The sequence below is a fragment of the Macrobrachium nipponense genome, chromosome 47 (genome assembly GCF_015104395.2).
Source record: "Macrobrachium nipponense isolate FS-2020 chromosome 47, ASM1510439v2, whole genome shotgun sequence".
In the NCBI taxonomy this organism is placed as follows: domain Eukaryota; kingdom Metazoa; phylum Arthropoda; class Malacostraca; order Decapoda; family Palaemonidae; genus Macrobrachium; species Macrobrachium nipponense.
This window is the reverse complement of record NC_087222.1, coordinates 34,595,957-34,620,272: the sequence shown is the minus strand read 5'-3', so window position 1 is coordinate 34,620,272 and position 24,316 is coordinate 34,595,957. Positions and strand designations below refer to the sequence as shown.

Sequence of the window (24,316 nt, the reverse complement as noted above, 5' to 3'; positions counted from 1 at the left end):
AGAGGAAGAGCGGAGAGGGAGAGAGAGAGAGACGTAGACGCGTATTATGGTCCTTCAGTTGTCGTCTACATAAGCCAGGTCGCTGAACCACAGGCCCCGCCCCCTTCCGTGACGTCATAGCCCTATGGCTGTGACGTCACGAACGGAAGTGCCAAGTAATGAGTAATTAGTAAGTTTGTTATGATTCTTAATGACTGAGGGCAACCTAGACGGGGCCAAAATCCGGGGCGCTGATTGGTCGCAGCGCTCTCAAAATTCGGGATGTGATTCCTGCGTCAGTTCCCGAGATTTCTGGCAAATTTGGTTAAAATGCCATCAGTCGTTCATGAGATTTATTTTTATAATATATATTTTATGTTCTCTCTCTCTCTCTCTCCTCTGCCTCTTTTCGTTCTCTCTCTTTGTCTGAATCTCTCTCTCTCTCTTTCTACCTACGGATATACCCTTGAACTCGGGCTCCTCTCTCTCTCTCTCTCTCTCTCTTTTAACCCCTTTGTAATAGAAGTCTTCCATATTATTATTATTATTATTATTATTATTATTATTATTATTATTATTATTATTATTATTATTATTATTATATACAGATCACGGAAGTATATAAATAATAATAACAAACCAAAAATACATATATAAAGATATAATAAAAATAAACTAAAATAAATAAATAAAAAAAAGACAAATCATTGTACTCATGGCAACCACCTGGTCACGGGGTCATCGTCTTGGGCTCCTTCATTTTTTTTTATTTCTTATTATTTTTATTCGCTTTCCTTCACTTCTAAGGGATGATATATACGTTGTATCTCTCTCTCTCTCTCTCTCTTTCTCTCTATCTATCTATCTCTGTCATTTTCTTACTCTCTTTCTCTCAAATGAAGATATTAAAATGGGTAATTGGCAACTCTTTCTCACTCCAGGAAAAAATACATATTAAAATAACATTCGATAAATCATAAATATTAACGTTTTATCGCCTTTCCGTCGGCCTCCCGCTTCGTAGAAGAGGCCGCGAGCGAGCGAGAGAGAGAAAGAGGCTAAGGAAGGAGAGAGAGAGAGAGAGAGAGAGAGAGAGAGAGAGAGAGAGAGAGAGACCCCAGACGGATCGTAGGGTGTCTACGACTGCGAGGTCATTGACATTTCTCTCTCTCTCTCTCTCTCTCTCTCTCTCTCTCTCTCTCTCTCTCACATTTCCTTAATCTCTCTCTCTCTCTCTCTCTCTCTCTCTCACACACACACACACACACACATTTCCTTAATCTCTCTCTCTCTCTCTCCAAGCAACTTAAGATAGATAGGCCTAGAGTCTAGACTCATAGGTCTAAACTATACATCTCTCTCTCTCTCACACATTTCCTTACTCTCTCTCTCTCTCTCTCTCTCTTTCTCTCTTCAAGCAACTTAAGATATAGCCCTAGAGTCTAGACTCCTAGGTCTAGAACCAAGTTGCGTCCTTTGGCTCCCTTAGCAACAACTTGAGCTATAGGGCGTCTATATAAGTATATAAAGTAGCGGCTTTCTAAGTTGCAAAAGCACTTATCACAACCCCAGCAACACTTCATCACAACCCGTTAAGTAAGTAGCAGGTCTCGTCAAAATGGCAAAAAAGTTGCGCAAGATAAATAAATAAATAAATAAATAATATTAAAAACAACTTGGTTTCGGGTGCGAGCTGGAGACGTCGTTCCTTCCTATACAAAGTTAAGTGCGTAGAACCTTCTCTCTCTCTCTCTCTCTCTACACACACACACACACCACACACACGTAGCTAAATCGATAGGCCTGTCTGACGGGTACAAACTGAGAAAGAGAGAGAGAGAGAGAAGAAGCCACTAATGTTGCTACAAGAAACCTCTCTCTCTCTCTCTCTCTCTCTCTCTCTCTCTGGTAAATAAATATGATGAAATATTCGTGTATTTTTCGTATAAAAAAAATAATTGGAATGATTTTATGCTCCCAGTAGATTTATAAATTTAAAATTATTTTCGTATTGATATATATATTGATATATTATTATATATATTATAATATATATATATATACATATTAATATATATATATATATAAATTATATATATATATATATATATATAATACTTATAATATATATTAGTACGTGTATATAATAATAGACATATAATATATATAGATATTATAGTATTAGATATATAGATAGTCAATATTCAAGTTCAGTCGAGATATATACGCTATATATATATATATATATATATATATATATATATATATATATATATATATTTATATTTATATATATCTCGCTGAAATTTTTCAATATGTGACATTTATTAACAGCATGTGGCTTTCAAATAGTCAATTATTAATCATATTTTCAAAAAATCAACCGAAAATCGACCAAAGTTCTAAAAAAAATTTGACCAAAATTTGAAGAAAAAATCAGAGAAATGTTACATTGCAGAAAAGTTATTAACTCAAAGTCGCTGCAATTTTTCAATATATGAAATTTATTAATCAATTGCGGCCTTCAAATACTCAATTAATCATCGTATTTTCGAAAAATCAACAGAAAACCGACCGAAATTGACTAAAATTCACCAAAATTCGAAACAATATTTGACGGATTTTTGGAACTTATCCTTTTCCGTCATCCTGTCTCCAACCTGGACACCATCCTTCCAGTTCCCTTGCTAGTTTTTGTCACCTTTCCAGCTTCCCTGGAAGCCTTCCAGGCCCTCGATTGGCCGACGGGACTGGGGTCGCTTTTCCAGACTCCTTGGGTAGTCGAGTACAAATATGGTTTAACCCTAAAAAATGGCTAGATAGATTTTTCAATTGTTTCTGGATTCATGTGATGTGTAGAAGGACATACTAAACGTCTACCAAAAGTACTACAGAGCTGTGAAATCCAAGATGGCCGCCAATGCATAACAAAGTGTAATTAACTTCCTTAGTATTCACTCTACGATGATAGACAAGACGTCTACACCAAGGTTTTCTGGGTCGAAGAATACAATGGAAACAGTCAAATTTCCTTTTAATAATCATATAATGAAATGCAAGATGGTATCCAATAATGGCCACTGGTATGCAGATATATCCTAAATTAACCGTATAACATCAAATATCAATATATACAAAACATACAGTAACTTAACAGGACATCACTTATGTTTGTTTGTATGGTATTTTTACGTTGCATGGAACCAGTGGTTATTCAGCAACGGGACCAACGGCTTTACGTGACTTCCGAACCACGTCGAGAGTGAACTTCTATCACCAGAAATACACATCTCTCACTCCTCAATGGCATGACCGAGAATCGAACATTCGACCACCGAGATGGGAAACAAACACCATACCAACCACGCCACTGAGGCGCTCTACATCACTTGTGAAACTAGTGTGTTTGGTTGCAACCAGAGTCTTAAAAGTCTAAACTTAATAATATGATAATCTTACTATCTGTTAAGTGCATACATATTTCATTAGCAGTGTTAATACATAGACTAATTGATACTCCTCGTCTTCCTCTTCACTGAATTTGGCATGATTGTATGGATTATCACAATTTTCTAATTGGCATTGTTCACAGGCAGGTGTACATGGTAATCCATACACCCTACAACTACACCGCGATGATCGGCAGGAAGATTTGCAGTTACAGTGTCTTCAACAGATTGTCTGGAGCTGCCATTACTGGTGTTAACTTAGGTAGATCTAGGTATACTTATCCGCAGCGGCCTAGACTATGGCAGTTGTGGTTTTTCTATGCAGTTTTACCTACTGAACAAGAATTTTAAGTAATATTTATTCGGACGACTGTAATTAACCCCCCAGGGGCCAGTACTGAACACGGCGAAATACATTGGACGGTCCCCAATCCCTAGTGGATGTCGTATCCGTGGTTACGTTCCTTGCAGTCCGTGCGGACTGCTTCTGTAGAAATACCTTTTGAGGACACAATTTGCAGATGCAAATATTGTGAGAGACTTAGAAACAGCACTTAAATGTAATAACCAAGATCCAGTACCCACGATCTGCCATGATCAATCTTCTTGCAACTCCCAACATCTTCTGATAATTAAGCCACAGATGACTTGTCTCTGACCTATCACTAAGTTCTGACTTCCATTTTCCCAATTCCAGATTGATTTTAACCACTGAATCTGATGTCATAACTCATCAAGGATGTTTGACCTGACAACGATGATGAGTATGCATCCTCACACTTAACAACCAAAGATGCGACCTCTGGTCTGTCACTAACTAGATCTGAAACAATGATGTGGTTCAGTAATGTGTCTATAAGCAGATGACCACAGATAGCTCTTTGTGCAGATTTCCCTGTCATCATAATACTGAGTTTTCACCATATACCACCTGTAGAATGTCTTTTAGGCCTCTACCATTCATGATGGATCCAGTTGCACCCAACAAGTTCATTAGATTGTGAAAGCAACCTAAAAGAGAACTATTTCCTTCAAATGGCTATTCTGAGGTGCATCAACAATGGTCTCACTTGCTTCCCAGTACAGGGGCTGGTCAAATGTTATTATTGGTGTGATATCATGTTTTACTGCTTGCTTATGAATAAATTCCAGTGTGGACAAAAGACAGCTCTTGTCACCCGAGTACAAGTCAATCATGGGCAGATACATAATTGAAGACTGACCAGGGTGTTTGTACCTACCCCCGATGAATTATATGCTTCGTACCAGACCAGTTTGGAGTTTCCTATTTAAAGCTTAAACATAGAATATCCAATGATTGATCACATTTTGTGTTTTTGTTCTTTGTTTAAGCACTGCCTTATGGCAGGCATAGTTGGCAAAGCGATTCTTTGACCTGGAGTCTTCAAGGAAGCAATTATCCCCACCCCATGGAAGGAGCCTCTACCTGAAAGAATGTTGTGATCAACGTTGTCAGCAGCGAACAGAACAGTCACATCTCCTGAATCAATACCCTCACCCAAAATATCTACAGCAGCAGTGTCCACAGCATTCTTTTCAAATCTCAGAACTTCTCTATATGATAAGCAAAGTTCTATCTTATGCAAATTATCTACAAGGAACCTTGCACGATACAAATGATGTGTTTGTAAGGCAAGACCTATCTGTATTGGGGATAGAACAGTTCGAGGAAGTACTGCCTGATTGATTGCCTGTCCAACCCCTGCAACCTTTTGGCTCTTATCTTTCCCCACAAACAAAACATCAAGTATTGTGCGAAGACTTTCTGGAGGATACTTCAAAGCAATATCAAGTTTTAGCATATCTGTACCTGGATATTGGTCTGTAACAGTGGGAACTTCAGTTTTTATATCTCTTCTGATAAGTCTAGCAGCAGTTTCGATAATTCTTCTCTTCTGAGATTCCTCATCAGTGTCCCTATCCCGCATGAAATATGATCGAAGGATTTGAGAACTTGTTTCCTTCATTGTAACAATATCATTTTGGCCTTCTCCTTCTATTATATATATTGAGTCCCTACAATGCTCTCTCAATTTTTGTTTAAGGTACTGATTGCCATACGGAAAGGAATCTTCACTGCAAAGATATTCTTTCAGTTTATCCCTTAGGGCAGACACTGTCAATTGTTCCTCATCATTAGCTTCAAGATTAGAGCACATTTTCGAAAAGGCCTGATCTTGGTCTTCATTTTTGGGTCGTCCTGATTTTCTTTACTTCGTATTTGGCTCCACCGTAAACCTAAAGGGAATAACACGCCCGGATCGAAAGTTCCCATCACAGAAGTGGTGATAGACACAGTCGGCTGCCTGTAAGTCACAACCATAGTAGTACTCAATTCGACCTTTCACCGTAACACCCCAGTCATCCGAACGGTCACTTCAACACTGCAATATTGTTTTAACAAAATTATCTGTCTTCACAAAACTGAAATCTGAGGCGTTAAATGTAACTTTAGTTCCACAGAAAAGACAACTGGATTTGCTATCAAATGGTCCAGTGAATGCCCGCGCACTTCTTTTGAGCAATGGTTTACTTTTGTTCTTGTTTAAAGAATTTGTAATGTCATGTGGGTTCATGTACCGCTTACGACAATTTGAATGAACTACGCAACCAGCTGTCACAATAATGCTTTCACCTCTTTTAGCACTTGCTTCGTTGATTCCACTGGCACCCTTTTCATGAATTCAAATTCCATCATCCTGGCTCTCTATTTCTTTCTTGTAGATTGGGCATGTTTGAGGGTAGACATCAGTGGCACTCATTTTGGGCATTTGAGGTAAGAAGTCAGTGGCACACATGGTGATACCTGAAGAGAAAGTGTAGAATATATAAACAGTGATTTTGATCCTATATAAACAGTGATTTTGATCGTATATCATTAAAATTCAAAGATTTCAATATTTCCATTGCATTCCTCGACCCTCAAAACCTAGGTATAGACGTCATAATTATCATTCTAAAGCAAATGATAAGAAATTTATTGGCGGCCATCTTGGATTTGGCATCTTTCTAATGGTCAGAAATTAGTAGACTTTTATTATGTCATTCTCCACATCAAATAGTACCAGAATCAGTTGAAAACCTTTTCTAGCAATTTTTGGGGGTTCAAGTTGTGTGTGTGTGTGTGTTTTATCTGTACTCGACTAGGGAATGTTGGGGCCAAGCAGAACACTCAGTTCAGAGGGGAATTCTTTCTTATTAAACTTTTGATCTGTGTGCGTCAGCCATGTTGGATTTCCCGTCTACCGTCTTCGGATTAACTCCTCGTAAGTCTTTGAATATTTTAAGTGAAGTATTGATTTTTGTAAGTGGAATTTTATACGAATTTCATACATTCGGAAGTATGTATTTTGTGAGTATTTGACTTATGTAAGTGGATGTTTATACGAATATTCATACATTCAGGAGTATGTTGGCAATTATTTGCGTATATTGGGCATTAAATAGGCGATGCGTTGAGAAGAAGACTTGGGGTCTTCATTCACGGATTAGTGCATTCAGTGCGGCGCATAATTTGGGATTAATATTGTATCCAGTGTCGAGCCACTGCGTATAGCTAACCTTGTCGGTAAAAAGTGGTATAGACGGGCAAAAAAATGGCCTTTGATTACCCTAAAGAATTCTTGAAATTACTGGTAAAAAAAAAAAAAAAGGTATCTTGTCAGTAGTTCTTTCAGTAGGGACATCTACTTGTGACCACAATTGGACAGGTTTCTATTTCAGAAACTGATTTGGGTTCAGTGACGATGGCCAGGAGAAAGTGATGTCATTGATTCAATCTCTGTAAACATAGGATCCAGAAGTGGGCTTCTATTTCGCTCTGTGCCACACTGCTGCTGTGATGATGATCTGTGCCACACAATGCTGTGATGTATCTGTCACTGTTTTACTTAATTTATTGGTACAAACTACTACAATTCGTTGCCACCAGTGATCTCTGAAGGAAGCTTTCTCGACATTTAACATATGCACATAGTATTCTTAAAGTCGTGGACAAATTTACCTGGTGTTTGGGTCTAGTCAAGCCATTGCAGTTTCAATGTCTCAAGACAAAACAAGGCAGACTTAAACGCATTGTGGACGAATGATTCAGTTAATACAGGATGAAGTTAAATCATGGTGCATACTTTTTATGGGTATTTCAAAAGCTATAAACTGTGTAGATCGCTAGATTTAATGCCATTTCAGTTTTTCAGGCCTAGAACGGATAAAAAAAGTTTCAATTAAATTCAAAGAATATTTGAGTTAACAACTCTGTACTATTCGAATATTAAATTCTTTTCATTGGCAGACCCTACTACAAAAGTGACCCTTGTGACTACAGCTGTAGTATTGTAACGGAATCTGATGATTCACTTGACATCAACTGATGAAACTGTTATAGTTTCCAAAGGGTTTTGCACTCATTCAATTTTGGAGGGGTTTAACCAGTCTGCCAAATGTAAGCATTCAATTTGGCAGAATTAGGACCCAGAGACATTAATGGAGTTACAAAGATTAGGATGTCTCAAAGACTTGTTAGTCCAATCTAAGAGGAGACATCGTGTGCTCAGACGTACCTCTTGGAGCAAGTTTTACTGTGCATTCACAGTGTCCTCCTGATGATTTTGTCTACCTTTCTTTTAAACTCTTCCACACTGTTGCTGTTTACAACTTCTGGTGGCATTTATACTACGTCTCACATATCTTGTATGCAAAGAAGTTCCCACAGTGGGATGTGTTGTATCTCTTCAGCTCCAGTTTCCATCCATTATTTCTTGTCTGGTTTTCGTTTAATGTAAATAGATTACTGTCTACTTTTGTTATGCCTATCAGTATCTTAAAGGTTCTCATAGTTGTCCTCGCAAACGTCGTGTTTCTAAGCCATACACGTTCAGGCTCTCTAGTCGTCTTCGGTAACCTATTTGCCTGATGGGTGGAATTAACTTTGTGGCTCTTACTTGTACTCCTTTCTAATTTAGAGGCAAAAAAGGAGAGAGAGAGAGAGAGAGAGAGAGAGAGAGAGAGAGAGAGAGAGAGAGAGAGAGAGAGAGAGAGAGAGAGAGAGAGAGAGAGAGAGAGAGAGAGAGAGAGAGAGAGAGCCGTTCTATACCCACCACCTCCCAATTACTACCAATACCACAGTAGTCCCCAACGCCCGATGATCAATCTGTCAACGCGGGCGTTCGTCCTCCTCATTTGGCCGAAAATGGCCGAGAAAAGCGTTTATTTTGGCCACTCCTCACCCCTCAAGACCCGGGCTAAGAGGAGGAGGGTGGCAGATGATGGCAACAGTTTGAATGAGGCGGTGAAAGTCGAAATTAAGGAGGAAAAAGCGGGTGAAAAGGTGGATAGTCATTTGCCCCTCTAATTTTTTTCATGACTGTGGACGGTCATTGCTCTCTCTCTCTCTGTCTTGTCAGGCTATAGGCCGTTAGGTTAGGCTGTCTATATTATATTAAAGGATTAATTGTATTGATAGTAGGCCCCTTTTTGGCTTTTTTTATGGGGGGGGGGGGAGCCCGGTTATCTTACAGCAGGTTAGGCTATTCGTTCGCCATCCAGGCCCTGGGTCGCGTCTCCCGTCAGGCTAGGATAGGTGGACCCTATGCCAGGCTGCATTGATTATTCAGTATTGATAGTGAATTAATGGACCATTTTTAAGACTTGGTTAGCTTCTAGTAGGTTAGGCTTTATTCGTTCGCCGTCCTTGCGAGTCCAGGGTCGCGTCTCCCGTCAAGAGTGGAGAAGACAGACCCTATGTCATACTACGTTGGCAAGTCAGTATGAATAATGAATTTAAGGCCATTTTTTATACATTGACTTATCAGCATTAAAGTGAATTTAAGGCCTTTTTAAAGTCTTGTTTAGTATACAGTAGGTTAGGCTAATCAGATAGGTTGATCTAGCTAGCCAAGGGTTTGCTCGCGTTAGGCTAGAATTGATTGATCTTAGGTCAGGCTGTAGTGACTTGAAGAATATTGGTAAAATAAAAGTCTTTATATCTAGATAGCCTAGGGTAAGAGGGGGTTGGGGATGAGGGTCAGGCTAGGATGGGTTAGGCTTATTCAGCAGGGCTTATGGTTTATAATTGTTGATTTCATCCTAGAGCCACAATATTTATGGTAATGAAAACTCAAAATAGTTATAATAACCTACGTTAAACCTATGATAATGAAAATTCAAAATAGTTACAATAGCCTACATTAAACCATTATTTATTTCAGGTTGAATAATTTGTTCTACTGCTTCGATAATTCAATTTCTCGCCAAGATGGATTTCGAAATTGTTGAATTTTTAAAGGATCTGTTGTTGGCCGCAGTTAATTTAAAATCTTTAGGTCAACTACCTGACTGACCTTAGAAAGTTCTTTAATTTCTGTACTTCTTTCGTTAATGTTTAAAGTAGCGCTGGTGTGATAAAGGCTAGCATTGTAAACCAACGTAACATATCCATTCGTATGGCATAATCTTTCATACATTTTTCTAACCCTTATAAGAATCAAAATGAGAATACATTCTTACCCATAAGGCAATCCTTTACCCTGGGATCAAATGTAGCTTTGTATCTTCTACTCAATGGCAGCCTTGTCTGTTTCTTGTCAGAAATAAGTTTCCTATTAGGTAGGATTGCATATAACTTTTATTTGTTTGTTTGTATGGTGCTTTTACGTTGCATGGAACCAGTGGTTATTCAGCAACGGGACTTTTAGGTTTGCCGATTGATTTATGCTTTGTTAGATGAAGTTACCAGGAAGTAAATTACTTAAATACCTCATTTCCACAATTACCGCATATTTTCAATCCCAGAATGTTCAGAATATTTTAATAACTATAAAACTTTTCCTCCTCCCCCACCAAGGTAGATACACAACCACTGGAAGATGTCACACCATCACAGAAAATTGCTTCCAGAAGAAGAATCCAGATTAAATATGAAGAGGATGACCATCAAAAGTCAAAAGGAGTTTCTGCTGGCGATGAAATGTTCATCCACCTATTGCCCTACCAAGATACATTGCAGAGCAATGGAACAGCGATTTTAAGTGTTAGTTTGAAGACTATATTTTGTCATAGTTCTGGTAAATTTTGATGGTTTTAAGTTTCTGTTAAGTGGTTGAAACAAGTAAATTTTCAATTATTCCCTCTATGCCCAAGATGTGACATTCTATACCTGCTTCTTATTTTCCTGGGCTAGATAAAGCCATCAGGTTGTCTGTTCAAATTGAAAACAAATACCTTTTAATTGTATAATTTAAGCAAAATATAATATGAAGACTTTGGATTATACATGAAAATAACTTTTAAAAGCACTAACTAAACAGTTCAATTTGAGGCCAAATCAACCAAGCTAAGTAAGTACCAAGACTAGGAAATTATGAAAAAATATGAATGAACTCCAATATGAAAAAAATTGAATTTGCAGAATTTCTATTCCCTATATTTATTTTCAGGAACATAAGTCTGCAGATATAAAACCAGGTCACCCTGGATGGGAACCTCCTCACTGGCGAGAGGTCTTGGAAAACATACGTGAAATGAGATCTGCTCGTGATGCTCCCGTAGACAACATGGGGGCAGAAAAGTGTTCGGACAGGGACTGCAACCCTGAGGTATGTCTTAAGAGAAACTTTTGTCTTTTTAAAAGTATATGTACATGCTAAAATGTTATTTTCATGATAAAATACATTTTTGAACATACCGTATTTATATATAGTATATAGCTTACGTCCCTGACGTCTCGGCAGAATTTCAAAACTTGCGGCAATCGCTGATTGGGTAGTCAGGTGTACCACCTGTGCGCCCTCTACCCGGGTATCTGGAACCATTCCAACTATTCCTCAGATCTTCCATGCCCATCGTCTCTAGAGGGGAGGAGGGTGGGAATTAAATTATATATAACTACCAGGTGAGTACTATGTTCAAAAATTTATTTTATCATGAAAATAACATTTTTAAACATCTAACTCACCTGGTAGTTATATATATAGCTGATTGACACCTTTGGTGGCGGGTCAGAGACAGCTATCATCATTGGAATTGACATAAGGGTTAATAAAAACCAACTTACGGTTCCTACCTGTTAAGGAAGCTAACTTCAATGATATCCTGCCGGGGGCTGAAGACCTCTAGGAGCTGTCAACCGATGTAAAACCTCTATGTGACTAGACTCCCTACAATACCCTTGTTCCAGGCGCTACCAAGGAACAAACTGACCACCTGACTAAGAATCAATGATTGTGGAAGACTGCGTCCAATCTCCACAAACCACCAAAAAAATTCAATAGTTCCAAGGAAAGAAAAAGGGTATTGGGTTATGGGGTTGCAGGGGTAGTCCCTTCTCCCACTACTGAATTAGCTGCTACAAATGGCCCCAGCGTGTAGCAGTCTTCATACAGAGTTTGCACTTGCTTCAAGTAGTGCAAGGCAAATACTGATTTGCTTCTCCAGAAGGTCGTGTCCAGGATATTCTGAAGGGATCTATTCTGCTTAAAGGCTACAGAGGTTGCTACCGCCCTAACCTCGCGTCTTGACTTTCAGCAGCCTGAGATCCGCCTCGGTACATTCCGAATGGGCTTCCCTTATTAATTGTCTTATAAAAAAGGATAGCGCATTCTTTGACATTTGCAGAGAGGGCTTTTTAATTGGGCACCAAAGCGCCTCTGACTTGCCATGTAAATCTTTCGTTCTTTCCAGGTAATACTTAAGAGCTCTTACCGGACACAGAACTCTCTCTAATTCCTCACCTGTGATATCCAATAGATTCGGAATCTCGAACGCTTTGGGCCAGGGCTGAGATGGGCGTTCATTCTTTGCTAGAAACCCCAGCTGTAGAGAGCAGATAGCCCTAGCCATGTCCAAAGCCTACAGTTTTGCTGAAGGCATGAATTTCACTTGAGTCTTTTTTGCTGTAGCCAAAGTAACTAAGAAAAGAGTTTTCATGGTGAGGTCTTTCAATGATGTTTCATGCAAAGGCTCGAACCTATCACTCATGAGAAACTTCAGGACTACGTCTAGATTCCACGCTGGTGAGGACTGTAGTCTCTCCTTAGTAGTTTCGAAGGATCTGAGAAGGTCTTGGAGATCTTTATTGTCAGACAAGTCCAAGTTCCTGTGTCTGAAGACCGCTGCCAACATGCTTCTGTATCCCTTAATGGTCAAAGTCGAAAAGTTACGACTCCTCTTAAGGTACAGAAGGAAGTCAGCTATCTGGGTCACAGAGGTACTGGAAGAGGAAACAGAGTTGTCCTTGCACCATCCTCTAAATGTCTCCCACTTGGATTGGTATACCTTAATGGTGGATGACCTCCTTGCTCTTGCGATTGCTCTAGCTGCCTCCTTCGAAAAACCTCTAGCTCTTGTGAGTTTTTCGATAGTCTGAAGGCAGTTACTTGAAGAGCTTGGAGGTTTTGGTGATACCTTTCCAAGTGGGGTTGTTTGAGTAGATCTACTCCCAAGGGGGGGGGGACTTCTGGGGGTGTCCACCATCCATTCCAGTACCTCTGTGAACCATTCTCTTGTCGGCCAAAATGGTACCACTAGAGTCATTCTGGTGCCCTCGTGAGACACGAACTTCTGTAGCACTTAGTGTACTATCTTGAACGGAGGGAAAGCGTACACGTCTAGGTGCGACCAATCCATGACGAACGCGTCTATGTAAGTCGCTTCGGGATCTGGTACGGGAGAACAGCAAGTCTCCAGCCTCTTCGTTTGTGCTGTGGCGAAGAGGTCTATGCATGGACGTCCCTAAATCCGCCACAAGTTCTTGCAGACTCCTGATGTAGAGTCCATTCCGTTGCCAGACCTTGACCTTTCCTGCTCAGGATGTCTGCCCTGACATTCCTTTCCCCTTGAATAAAGCGTGTTACTAAGGTCACGTTTTTCTCTTTTGTACAGAGAAGGAGTTCTCTCGACGTCTCGTACAGGGACTTGGAGTGGGTTCCGCCTTGCTTGTTGATGTAGGCCAACGCCGTCGTGTTGTCGGAGTTGACCTGCACAACCCTGTTCTGGACTGAGCTTTCGAACTCCTTGAGAGCCAAAAAGATTGCAGTCAGTTCCTTTTGGTTTATGTGGAACCTTTCTTGTCCTCTGGTCCAGGAGCCCGAGACCTCCAACTTTCCTAGTGTTGCTCCCCACCCCGAGTCCGAGGCGTCGGAAAATAACACTAGGTCTGGGTTCCTCTGCTTTAGGGAAAGGCCTTCCTGAAGCTTGACGGGGTCGTTCCACCACTGTAGACAACATTTTATGGTCTCCGACACGGGAATGCACTTTGTCTCCAGTTCCTTCTGTCCCAGTGCCAATTGAGGTGGAACTGAAGTGGGCGAAGGTTAGTCTTCTAAGGAGACAAACTGCTCTAGCGGGAAGGAAAAGGGTCCCCAGCAGACTCATCCATTCCCTCGCAGAGCACGTCCGTTTCCTTAGGAAGTGCTGCAGCTTTACCAAGGCTTGTTCCGTCCTTGACGCAGATGGAAAAACCCAAAAAGCCTGACTCTGAATCCTCATACCCAGGTACAGGATCTCTTGTGATGGGGTCAGTTGTGACTTCTGCTGGTTTACCAGAAGGCCTAGTTCTTCTGATAAACGCATCGTTGTCTGAAGATCCTCCAGGCAGCGGGTGTAGGAAGGGGCTCTGAGGAGCCAGTCGTCCAGATACAGTGAGGCCCTGATACCTCTCGTGTGTAGCATTCCCTCTACGTTGTTTATCAGCCTCGTGAAAATTTGACGAGCGGTGCTTAGGCCGAAGCAAAGAGCCCGAAACTGGAACACCTCTTCTTTGTAGATGAACCTCAGGTACTTCTTGGAGTTCAGGTGGATAGGGATGTGAAAGTACGCATCCTGAAGATCCAAAGAGACCATCCAGTCGTCCTGCCTGACTGCTGCTAGAACTGATTTCGTTGTCTCCATCGTGAACTTCGTTTTTTGTACAAAAACGTTGAGAGCACTCACGTCCAGTACTGGTCTCCATCCCCCCGAGCTCTTGGGAAACAGGAATAATCGGTTGTAAAAACCTAGTGACTCCAGATTTCGAACCTTCTCTATTGCATCCTTCTGCAACAACAGAGAAACTTGTTGCTGTATCGCCTGCGCCTTGGATTCCTCTCTGTATCTGGCTGAAAGATCGATTGGTTTTACTGCTAAAGGAGGTTTTCTCAGGAAAGGAATCTTGTACCCCTCCTTGAGCAGTTGAATGGACCAAAGGTCTGCTCCTCTCTTCTCCCATACTTGCCAGAAGTTGGACAGTGTGGCTCCTACCGCTGTCTGAAGAAGAGTGCCGTCAGACCCTGCTTCGCCCTTGTCTGGAGCCTCTCTTCTTTGTACTCCTTCCCGTAGGTCTCGTGTTACCTCTACCGAGGGCTCTACCCTGAAAGGGCTGAGAAACCCGAGACACAGGAGGATTATCCTTAACCTTTTGCGTTACAAAACTCGCTGGCAGAACTTTCCTCGCTGCCTTCGTCATCAAGTCCTGCATGGCCTTTTGGGCTAAGGCAGAGGAGACTTCTTTCACCAACTCTTGCGGGAAAAGGTGTGCGGACAGAGGTGCATAAAGTAGTTCTACTTTCTGAATGGGCGTGACCCCATTAGAAAGGAAAGAACAAATTTGGGCTCTTTTCTTAAGGATTCCCGCCGAGAAAAGTGCCGCTAACTCGTTGGAACCATCTCTCAGAGCTTTATCAATACAAGACATCAGATGTACCAGCTCTTCGGTGTCAGCGGCCTTGAAAGACTCTATCTTTTTTCCCAAGGCTCCCAGAGTCCAGTCTAGGAAGTTAAAGACCTCAAAGGCTCTAAATATTCCTTTGAGGAGGTGGTCCATCTCTGATGTTGACCAAGAAACCTTAGTCTTTCCCATGGCCATCCGACGAGAGGCGTCCACTAGACTCGAGAAGTCCCCATGGGAAGAGGTAGGAACTCCCAGGCTGAGAGCTTCTCCAGTCTCATACCAGATACTTGATCTAGACGCTAATCTGGTTGGAGGAAACGAGAATACTGTCTTTCCTTGGTCCCTCTTAGTCTCCATCCAATCCCTCTTTATTTTCACTGCTCTCTTGGACGAGCGTGACAAAACCATCTTCGTAAAATTGGTCTTCTTTGATGCCTTCCCTAGAGTAAATTCTGAAGGCGGGGAACGAGGGGCAGCCGGAATAAAGTTCTCCGGAAACACTTCTGTAAATACCCTCATGAGTCTTTTTAAGTCCGACGAAGGGTGCTGTTCTTTCCGATCCTCTTCGTCGGAAATGTCTTCTACGGGATTAACAGGAGAAGGGGGAAAGTCATCGTTTCCTTCTTCTGTTTGTCATAGGACCGAAGTAGCGACGTCATGTTTCCTCGTCGTCGTCGTCTTATTATCTTCCTAACGCCTGGCATCCTGGAGTCGAAACTCTTGACGCTCGGCGTCCTGGCGTCCAACCTCTTGACGCCTGGCGTCCAAACTCTTGATGCTCAGTGTCCTGGCGTCCACCCTCTTGACGCCTGGCGTCCAAACTCTTGACGCTCGGCGTCCTGGCGTCCAAAATCTTGATGCTTGGCGTCCTGGCGTCCAGCTACTCGGGCGTCCAATCTTTTGACACTTGCTGTCCTGTCAAACCTTGAGGTTGCTTGCTGCTGGACGCTCGCCACCTGTGCGACACATGTAAAAGCTTCCTCAGGACGACTTACAGCGCTTGGAACGTCTTGAGCTGGACGATTACCGACGTCTTTCTTTGCTGCAGGTTGCCAGACCTGCATCAGGGAGGAGAGTTTCTGCTGCATGTCTTGCAGCAAAGCTCTTTGCGGAGCTTCTTGCTGCTGGGGACAGACTGGGGAAGCCGCAACATCATCCAATTCTCTCTCCACATCACGTAAGGGTTGGGACGAACGTTCCGGGGACGAGTGCCAATCTGAAGGAGGAGGGGGAGCATGCACCGAGGGCAGAAAAGCTTCCGACATCTTTTTGTCTCCTACCGAAGCAGACAGCCGCCTGTGCGACAATAATTTATGTCTGTATTTGGTAGGAGAGCTACCATCGGAGCTGGAAGGGAAGCGCTCCGGGCTGCGCCAACGGCTACATCCTGGGGCCTGAGGCGTCATTTCATGACGCTGCTCTACAGTATATGCTCTTTTGAGGGGTCTTGACTCCGACGTAAGACGCCAGCCCCGTCTGGGAACTGCGTCGTCCGACGACGAAGAGCACAATTTTACCTCGCCTTTCCTATGGCGAGGGTGAGCGTCCTGGGAAGCGTCAACAGGTACGCTGGAGGGGACGACCGCTCGGGAGCTAAAACCTCTCTCCTCCCTTCGCCTGTCGACTTTCCTTCTTACAGGGGTTGGTGAGCTTGGAAGAGGTCTAGGGCTAGGAGCACGACAGATCCGAGCGGCCGCACCCTCCACTGCACTTGCACTGATTTTAGCACTGTCACTTGTGTTTTTTAAAACTCTCACATTCGACCATAACTTCTCCCTCTCTTCTGCGAGGGATTCTACCCTTTCACCAAGGGCTTGAATGGCCGCCATCATGTCCTTTAAAGTTGGACCATTACCTGTATCAGTAGGGGGATCTGGAACTACCACTACGGAAGACGGATCAATAGGTTCATTAGCAAGGGAAAGAGAACTGTCAATTCCCTGACTATCTCTAGAAGAGCGAGACATACTACTCTTCGCTCTCCTGATCCTATCCTTTTCCAGCTTTCACACATAGCGGTAATATTCCATCCACTCATTCTCAGGTAAATCTACACATTCCTCACATCTATCATCCAACTCACAACTCTTGCCTCTACATTTTATACAAACTGAATGAGGATCTAACGAGGCTTTAGCAAGCCTAGTCTTAGTCTTACATCCTCTCATACACATTCTCACAATCGAAGCAGAGTCAGCCATGTTGAAAAATCCAAAAGAGATCAAAACAAGCAAGAGTCAAACCAACAATATCTAAAAGGGTCCAGAGAAATCCAAAGCAAATCCAAAAACAAGCGAAAGCCAAAGCCAAAGTGTACTTCACCAAATAACTGCGAAAAAACACGGGCCAAACGAGCGAAATTCCAACGATGTCACCGGTGAGGCGGTAGGGAAGATCTGAAGAATAGTTGAAATGGTTCCAGGTACCTGGGTAGAGGGCGCACAGGTGGTATACCTGACTACCCAATCGGTGATTGCCGTAAGTTTTGAAATTCTGCCGTGACGTCAGGGATGTAAGCTATATATATAACTACCAGGTGAGTTACATGTTTAAAATTTTTGTTTAAAGGCAGTTTTTGTTGACAAGGTGGTTTTAAATGCATAAAATTATTAGAATAATTGTTAGCAAAGTTTATTCAACATTTAAAGTTTCCAGTCATTGATGAAATATCGATAGTACAGGAACACAGGAACCATCTATGGTGTGACAACACAGTTTAAGCTGTACTGAAGGTTCTTTGTTCCTGTTTTTCACAGCCTTCATTGCGTTAAACAATTTCCCTTTGGGGAATTGACCCGACCCTTTTTCTCATCTCCGTACAGGTATACAGATTCCAAGTCCTCATTTCTCTCATGCTTAGCAGCCAAACCAAAGATCAGGTGACACACGCAGCCATGACTAAGCTCAGAGAGTATGGCTTAACTGTGCAGAACATCTTGGATACAAGTGACGAGCTGCTCGGTCAGCTTATATATCCTGTTGGGTTTTGGAAGGTGAGATTTGTTACTGCTTTCTGTAGTTTGCATTTCTTATTTCTGCCTGTAAACTGGTAAAGTTGATGGAAAAGGTAATGGTTTTAGTATCTTTCAATGGAAATACTAAAATTGTAGCATTTACTCTTGAAATTTAAGTTAAATTGACAGAGATATCCTTATACAGTACTTTACTTTTCCTTAATCTTTAAGCTGTGGTCTGGTATCATTACTTCATAAAACAACCCAATTTTACCATCTTTTGTACATTAGGACGAGAAATGCATTGCCTTCGTCTTTCCACCAGAATGTCCTATTAAGACCTTCTGTCCCTTTTCCATGATTATCTGGGCCTTCTTACTGGTCGATGTCCTGCTTTTTGGAATAACTGTTCCTACACAGGTGTTTAAACCACCTCAGTCCATGAGATCTTTGTCTTTTACAGGCAGTCCCTGGGTTACGACGGGGGTTCCGTTCTTGAGCCGGAACATCGTAAAAAATCCTAAGAAAACCTTACTTTTAATGCTTTGGGTGCATTGAAAACTATGTAAACTGCATTCTTATAGCAGTTTTCATAAAAAAACATTCAAATATTGATTATTTTCTATTTTTGGTGTCATATTTCATCTGCCAGATCAGCGTTGTAGGCGTCGTAACCCTGGAAATAATGTCGGATGAATATAATTGAGAAGCGCCTCAACCTCGGAGTGTCATAAGCCGAACCCGTTGTAACCTGCGGACTGCCTGTACTTCCTTCTAAGGTCTAGACACCTATTTCCAGTTATTATTTGGTCTTACTTGTAGTACATACAAGGGAAACCTCTGCGGGTTATGCCGAGTCATATTTTTTACCCTCATTTCCAGAAAAAAGTTGTGTACATAAAGAAAACCTGCGCAATCCTTAAAGAGCAATATGGTTACGACATTCCCCCGACAGTCGAGGAAATGTGCAAGCTACCGGGTGTTGGGCCCAAAATGGCACATCTGTGCATGGACATCGGATGGGGGAAACTGACAGGCATTGGTAAGGTCTATAGTCTAAGGTCGTTCTTCTGGGTTAGCGCCCTGGGTGAACATTACAATATCTGTGACGTTTCTCATGTGGAGGAGGAAGATAGCTAGCTTTCATTTTTGTCAGTGCTGTGTGATATTGCTTTTCAGTTGAGGAAGATTGATATAATTTGAATTCTTGTTGAATCCCATTCTTTAACTGCACTGTCTTGTCATAAATATAACAGTGAATTCTTTTGGTAGGCTTGTAGCCAACCCATATTCATATACTTTGTTACATTACATATACCGTAAGCATTTTTGTTTGCTTCATTTTCACAAGAAAGATAAGTTTCAAGTATATATGTGAACACTTTGCGTGTCTATTTGAAATTTGTGGTTCTTACCCGCATTTAAACGCTTTTTATACGAGACAACATGTCTTACAGGCGTTGACACTCATGTGCACCGCATCAGCAACAGACTAGGCTGGACGGGTAAGCCTACCAAGACCCCGGAAGACACCAGGAAAGCCCTGGAATCCTGGATGCCGCAAGAAATCTGGAGCGAGACTAATCTCTTGATGGTTGGTTTCGGCCAGCAGATCTGCCTTCCCGTGGGCCCCCAGTGTCATGGGTGTCTCAATATTTCCCTTTGTCCTTTTGGGAGGATTCCCGGGAATAGGGGGTCGCCCAGGAAGCAGCCTTCTTCCAAATCGCCGAGCAAGAGTGGTTCGGCAAAGAGATTAGACATTAAAAGTGAACCGTTGTAGTTAAAAGGGTTTCCCAAACGTTAATTTTTTAAGCGGTTTGTTCAAAACAAACGGTAAATAGAGAAAGTACAATTAATGTGGCAGGTATAATTTTAAGGTATATGCATAAAAAAATACTTTTAAAGAAATGCATTCTTCCAATGTCAGTAATTGGAAATTTTGTGTTGAAATTTAACCATAATCAATTATTTTTTTATTATAGATTTCTTTCAACTTCATTTTATATTCATGCAGAACTGTAATAAATTTAAGAATAAACTACTACTATCTAGTTTTCAATAGACCTGAAATTACTTAACTCACTGAGCCATCCTCCAAGGTATTGGCAAGCACAACTTCATCCCAGAAATCAAAGCAGAGAGGCTTGTATGAGACCTTGGGAGTCTTAGGTGTGCCTAAGAAGGCAGCAAGAAGAGTAAGTTTGATTTTATGAAGGGCAAACCACTTCTGTACCAATGCTTATGGTGTAGTTTGGTACTTTGGTACTCGACAATTGACAAAAAAGACAGTTACTCAACAAAACAAGATTCAAAATAGCATTAGTGCTCGGTTATGTAAACTACCAAACAGCTTTCTAAATTTGATCTATGCAAATATCAAAACAGTCTTTGATCACTTCTACCAAAGAACTAAGAGGCAATGCAATTGTTTGTTCTTTCGTAGGAACACTAGGGAGCTTGTTTCAAATATTATTTATAAAAATACAGGAGAAAAGACATACTACAAAAATGTGAAAATTTAAGGTTTTGTCCATTCACGACCATATTTTCATTGTGTGGCTTTCATCTTTGCAAATGACCATTACATTAACCTCTTTTTCTGCGTTAATTCAAAGTGTTAAAGCAGACAGCCCAAATACGGTTGTACCATTTACGGACAGTAATAAACATTTACCGTATTCTCCTTTTGAAATTTTCTTTACATCCCTACAGGTGGGACTTATTGTCTTCAAACCTATTACATTACCCAAGTGATTACACAAAGGAGAACAGTTCCCTGTATGAAGTCTTAAATATTTATCAGCTTGAATCTTCTTACTAAAAGACCATCAGTCAATGACAATTTAACACTTTTTATTAAAATATACAAATTGACACAACATAATATACATAGGTACAGATTCAACAACAATGTTCAGTGTTGGATATTTACAGATGAAATGGGAACAGTTTATGCTGTTTTTGCGGGCAGCTTTCATGGGCAAATACTATAAGCTGCTCTCACACTAATAACTATTCAAGAAATAAAATAATTAAGGTTTATAATCTCAATTTTGATGTTTCATCCTGTTAATTGTCTTGCAGTTGTGGGGATATACATTCTCATGCAGATATCTGATTGGAATTCAATACTACACTACTCTCCTATAAGGATGGACAAATATATTCTTCTCGAACGAGGGCCAAAAGTTGATGCAAGGAAAAGTAAATTGAACATCCATGAAGGCAGGCAGTGAACATATATAAATATAACAGAGAGCAATGAAGTAGAAGGCTAAAGCTGCGATACATGTACTTTTGACTTACACCAAATAGTTGCCTCTCATTTTGGAACTAACCAGCTGGACCATGCTTGCAAAACTTGGAAATCACGATGCCATAGTTTAATAAAAATACTTTGTAAAGACAACAAAGACCATAGTACTGTGGTCATCAGTAATCTTTGTAATGACAAAATAGGCTATGCAGTAGAAGTTGGAAATCCAATTATGAAATTCACACATTTAATCACTACTATTTTCAATTTGGCCACTACACATATGTGAAACCACATCATCGTTGTACGGTGAACAATGCAATTTTAAACTTTGATACCATTGGAACTCTGCAAAGTTCAATAACTATGTTACCAGCAACACTGACTCATTGTACCAACAACTTTGCAAAGTAACTCTTTATAACGTCAGTTCTGAATGTACAACAATTAACAACAGCATCTTCAGCTGCTGCCTTGATAAATACTACTTGTTATTGGCACAAGTAAGACATTCTGGCAAGGAGTTCTGTAGTGCAATATAAGCTGCAAAGTCCCATAACAGTACTCAACTTTCATGTTTGATAAACTGATAAATTGATAAATTAATAAATGTACTGTACTGTAAGTCTGAGCGTACAATTGCAATGTTTCAAAGAGAAGACAAAAAGAACTCAGACTAGGAATCATACCAAACACAGAGCCTACAGCTCACTGTCTTGACCTTAAACACTTAGTGGTGTTTGGCCAAGCATTCATTTTGTTTTCATGTACAGGAAACAAACAAGACAAATACCAGCTAAATCAAATGCAATATAGACAATCAACGATATAATTGATATAATATCCTAAATATCACTTGGAACATAGAGCACCATTTTACTTTTGAATGTGGATCCTTTTTTGCGGCGTCTGTTGCGTAAAAAAATAGATGATCCTCTCGATTTTCACGGCTAAGTTCCTCAGTTATTAACGGTATTCCAGAAAGGGTCATTTTCAAGGTCTTCATTCTTTGGTCCAATCAAGCAGCCTCCTTCGATTGAGGCATCGCGCAAGTAGGTCCTTGCAACTCTTATTAGGTCTTGAGGCTGCGCATCTAAGATCGACCTTCTGTGGTCAGCGAACAGTTCATCCGAGATGTGAGACAAGAAACGCCTACTCCCTTTGGAGCCTGGAGAGACGGGAGCGTCGACTGACTGGAAGACTCCCAACTTTGCTTCCGAAACGTCTGTCTCATTGAAGCCTCCCGAAAGCACCCACTCCACAGCGGCATCGAATGTTGCCAACGTCTTTGTGGAGTTTGGATCCCTGTAGCTGTAGAATGAGTAAGCTGCGCCGGCCGTTGAGTTAGCGCCCCCTCCGTAAGCACCCCCTTTCTCTCTGATCTCCTTGTGTAGGAACTTGAACATGAGACGAGCTAGCAGCCTGAGTGGACCAGCATCAGGGTGTGCGTAACAAACTCCAGCGTACGACTTTGAAGCAAAGTTGATCGGGAAAGGGAACACTTGGTGGTTTCTTAAGGTGTGAGGAGTGAAATCTGACGACACAGAGGTGAAAGGTGACTTGCCCTTTGGGGTTCCATCCAGCTTATTTAAGAATCCCTCGAAGTTTTTCAGCGCTCCGTCGTGGTATTCTGGAGTTGAATTGATGGCGACCCTCATGCACTCCCTGGACAAAAGCAGCTTGGCTAGCTCTTTGAGCTGCTCTAGAACAGGTCCTAGGTCCTCCGTTTCACTCAGCGCTTTCATGTAAGACAGAGATGTCAAACCTGACCATTTCTCAGTCAGAGCTGAAACTGGGTTTGTTGTAGAGGCAGACGCAGTCATGGCATACCGATGACCGTGGAAAACCAGACTGTTGGCTTGGTTCGTCGCTATCATCTTCACTAGCGTGCCAAATCTCTGGAGGTCGTCGAGCTTCACCTCGTTGAAGATTAGAGCCCAGAGATCAAACATGTCATTTAACTTGTGGTTTAGACAGTGGGAGGATACCTGGATTCCTTGTTCGTACTTATTGCTTTCAATGGGATGTGGAGTGATGACAGTATTTACGTTCAGTCCCCCAGTTTTCAGCTCCACCTCCTGATCAAACGTACGGAAATCAAAGTGACCGGCCCCCATGCGTGTCAGGATACCACACAAAACAGGAACCAACGGCTGAAGGTGTTCCGGAACATACTGTGTATCAAGTACAGCGTTGAAGTATGTGATACCGTTCGTTGGCTGGTCGCACACTTGAATTGGGACGCCGCCGATACCGACATCTGTTACCAGCGTAGGGGTAATCTTGCGGCTTATGTCGGAGACGTGCAACGTTGGGAGACAGGAAATGTCTTGCTTGGCCTCCTGTTTCTGCCTCAGAGTCTGTCCTAGTTCCCAAATCCTTGCCTTGTCCTCTTCAGTCAGAGATGTGACTTGTTTTGCAAGCAGTTCGTTTTCCTTGTTTTGCAAATTCAGCTCGTAGTCATTCGTGGGCGACATTGTGAGTGTGTATTTATGAGTGTTATTTAGGAAGTACTTCTTTATTTTCTCTTGAAGGAAAGTTGGGTCGTTTTCAAAGCAGTTCCTGAACTGTGTCATGTTTCTGTTGATCTGAAGGGCATCAACTGGATCACTGTCCAAATTCCAGATCGGTGCCAGATTCATGGCCAGCCCGAGACCAAAGCTTGATTTCTCGTGCTTGATGCTCAACTCAATGCTGTGCAGGATAGCTTCGACCCTCTCTTTGGGAAAACCTGTCTCTGCCAGCCTTTTAAAAGTATCTTCAATTGCCGACTTAACCGTACCTAAATCAGCATCCTTGACACCCTGCAAACCGACGGTAAATGTCGTGTTTCGGGTGTGTCCGTCGTAGCCAGAAGAAGGAGAGAAACTGGAGCCTAACTGTGGCTCCAAGAGAGATTCGTAAAAGGGGGAGTTTGGACCGCTCATCAGTAACTGCCCGAGGATTTCTAAAACGAAGTTCTCAAAGTTATTGACGACGTTTATCAATTTGTACGACACTGCTATTGAGTTCTGAG

At 41.6% G+C, this 24,316-nt stretch overlaps 2 protein-coding genes across 5 annotated transcripts in view; one reads left to right on the top strand and one right to left on the bottom strand.

The window, feature by feature from the left end:
* Window positions 1–2,808: 2,808 nt before the first annotated feature.
* On the top strand, window positions 2,809–20,085 carry LOC135204874 (endonuclease III-like protein 1). 4 transcript variants are annotated; one of them, XM_064235102.1, is made up of 6 exons: window positions 2,809–2,913; window positions 10,291–10,476; window positions 10,883–11,041; window positions 17,913–18,083; window positions 18,927–19,086; window positions 19,502–20,085. In XM_064235102.1, exons 2-6 carry the CDS (start codon window positions 10,414–10,416, stop codon window positions 19,822–19,824), a joined length of 876 nt encoding a protein of 291 aa, XP_064091172.1. In that variant the 5' UTR covers window positions 2,809–2,913; window positions 10,291–10,413; the 3' UTR covers window positions 19,825–20,085. The 4 variants fall into 4 exon arrangements, with proteins under 4 accessions (XP_064091172.1, XP_064091174.1, XP_064091173.1 ...); XM_064235104.1 differs by having other exon boundaries at window positions 2,891–2,913; window positions 10,295–10,476; XM_064235103.1 differs by lacking the exon at window positions 2,809–2,913 and adding an exon at window positions 8,570–8,775 and having other exon boundaries at window positions 10,295–10,476.
* Window positions 20,086–20,875: 790 nt separating this feature from the next.
* The window catches only part of LOC135204875 (presequence protease, mitochondrial-like), a 25,742-nt gene continuing 22,301 nt past the window's right edge, over window positions 20,876–24,316 (bottom strand). The window contains exon 3 of the mRNA XM_064235105.1: window positions 20,876–24,316. Within this exon, the coding sequence (XP_064091175.1) occupies window positions 22,260–24,316 (2,057 nt within the window). The 3' untranslated portion in view covers window positions 20,876–22,259.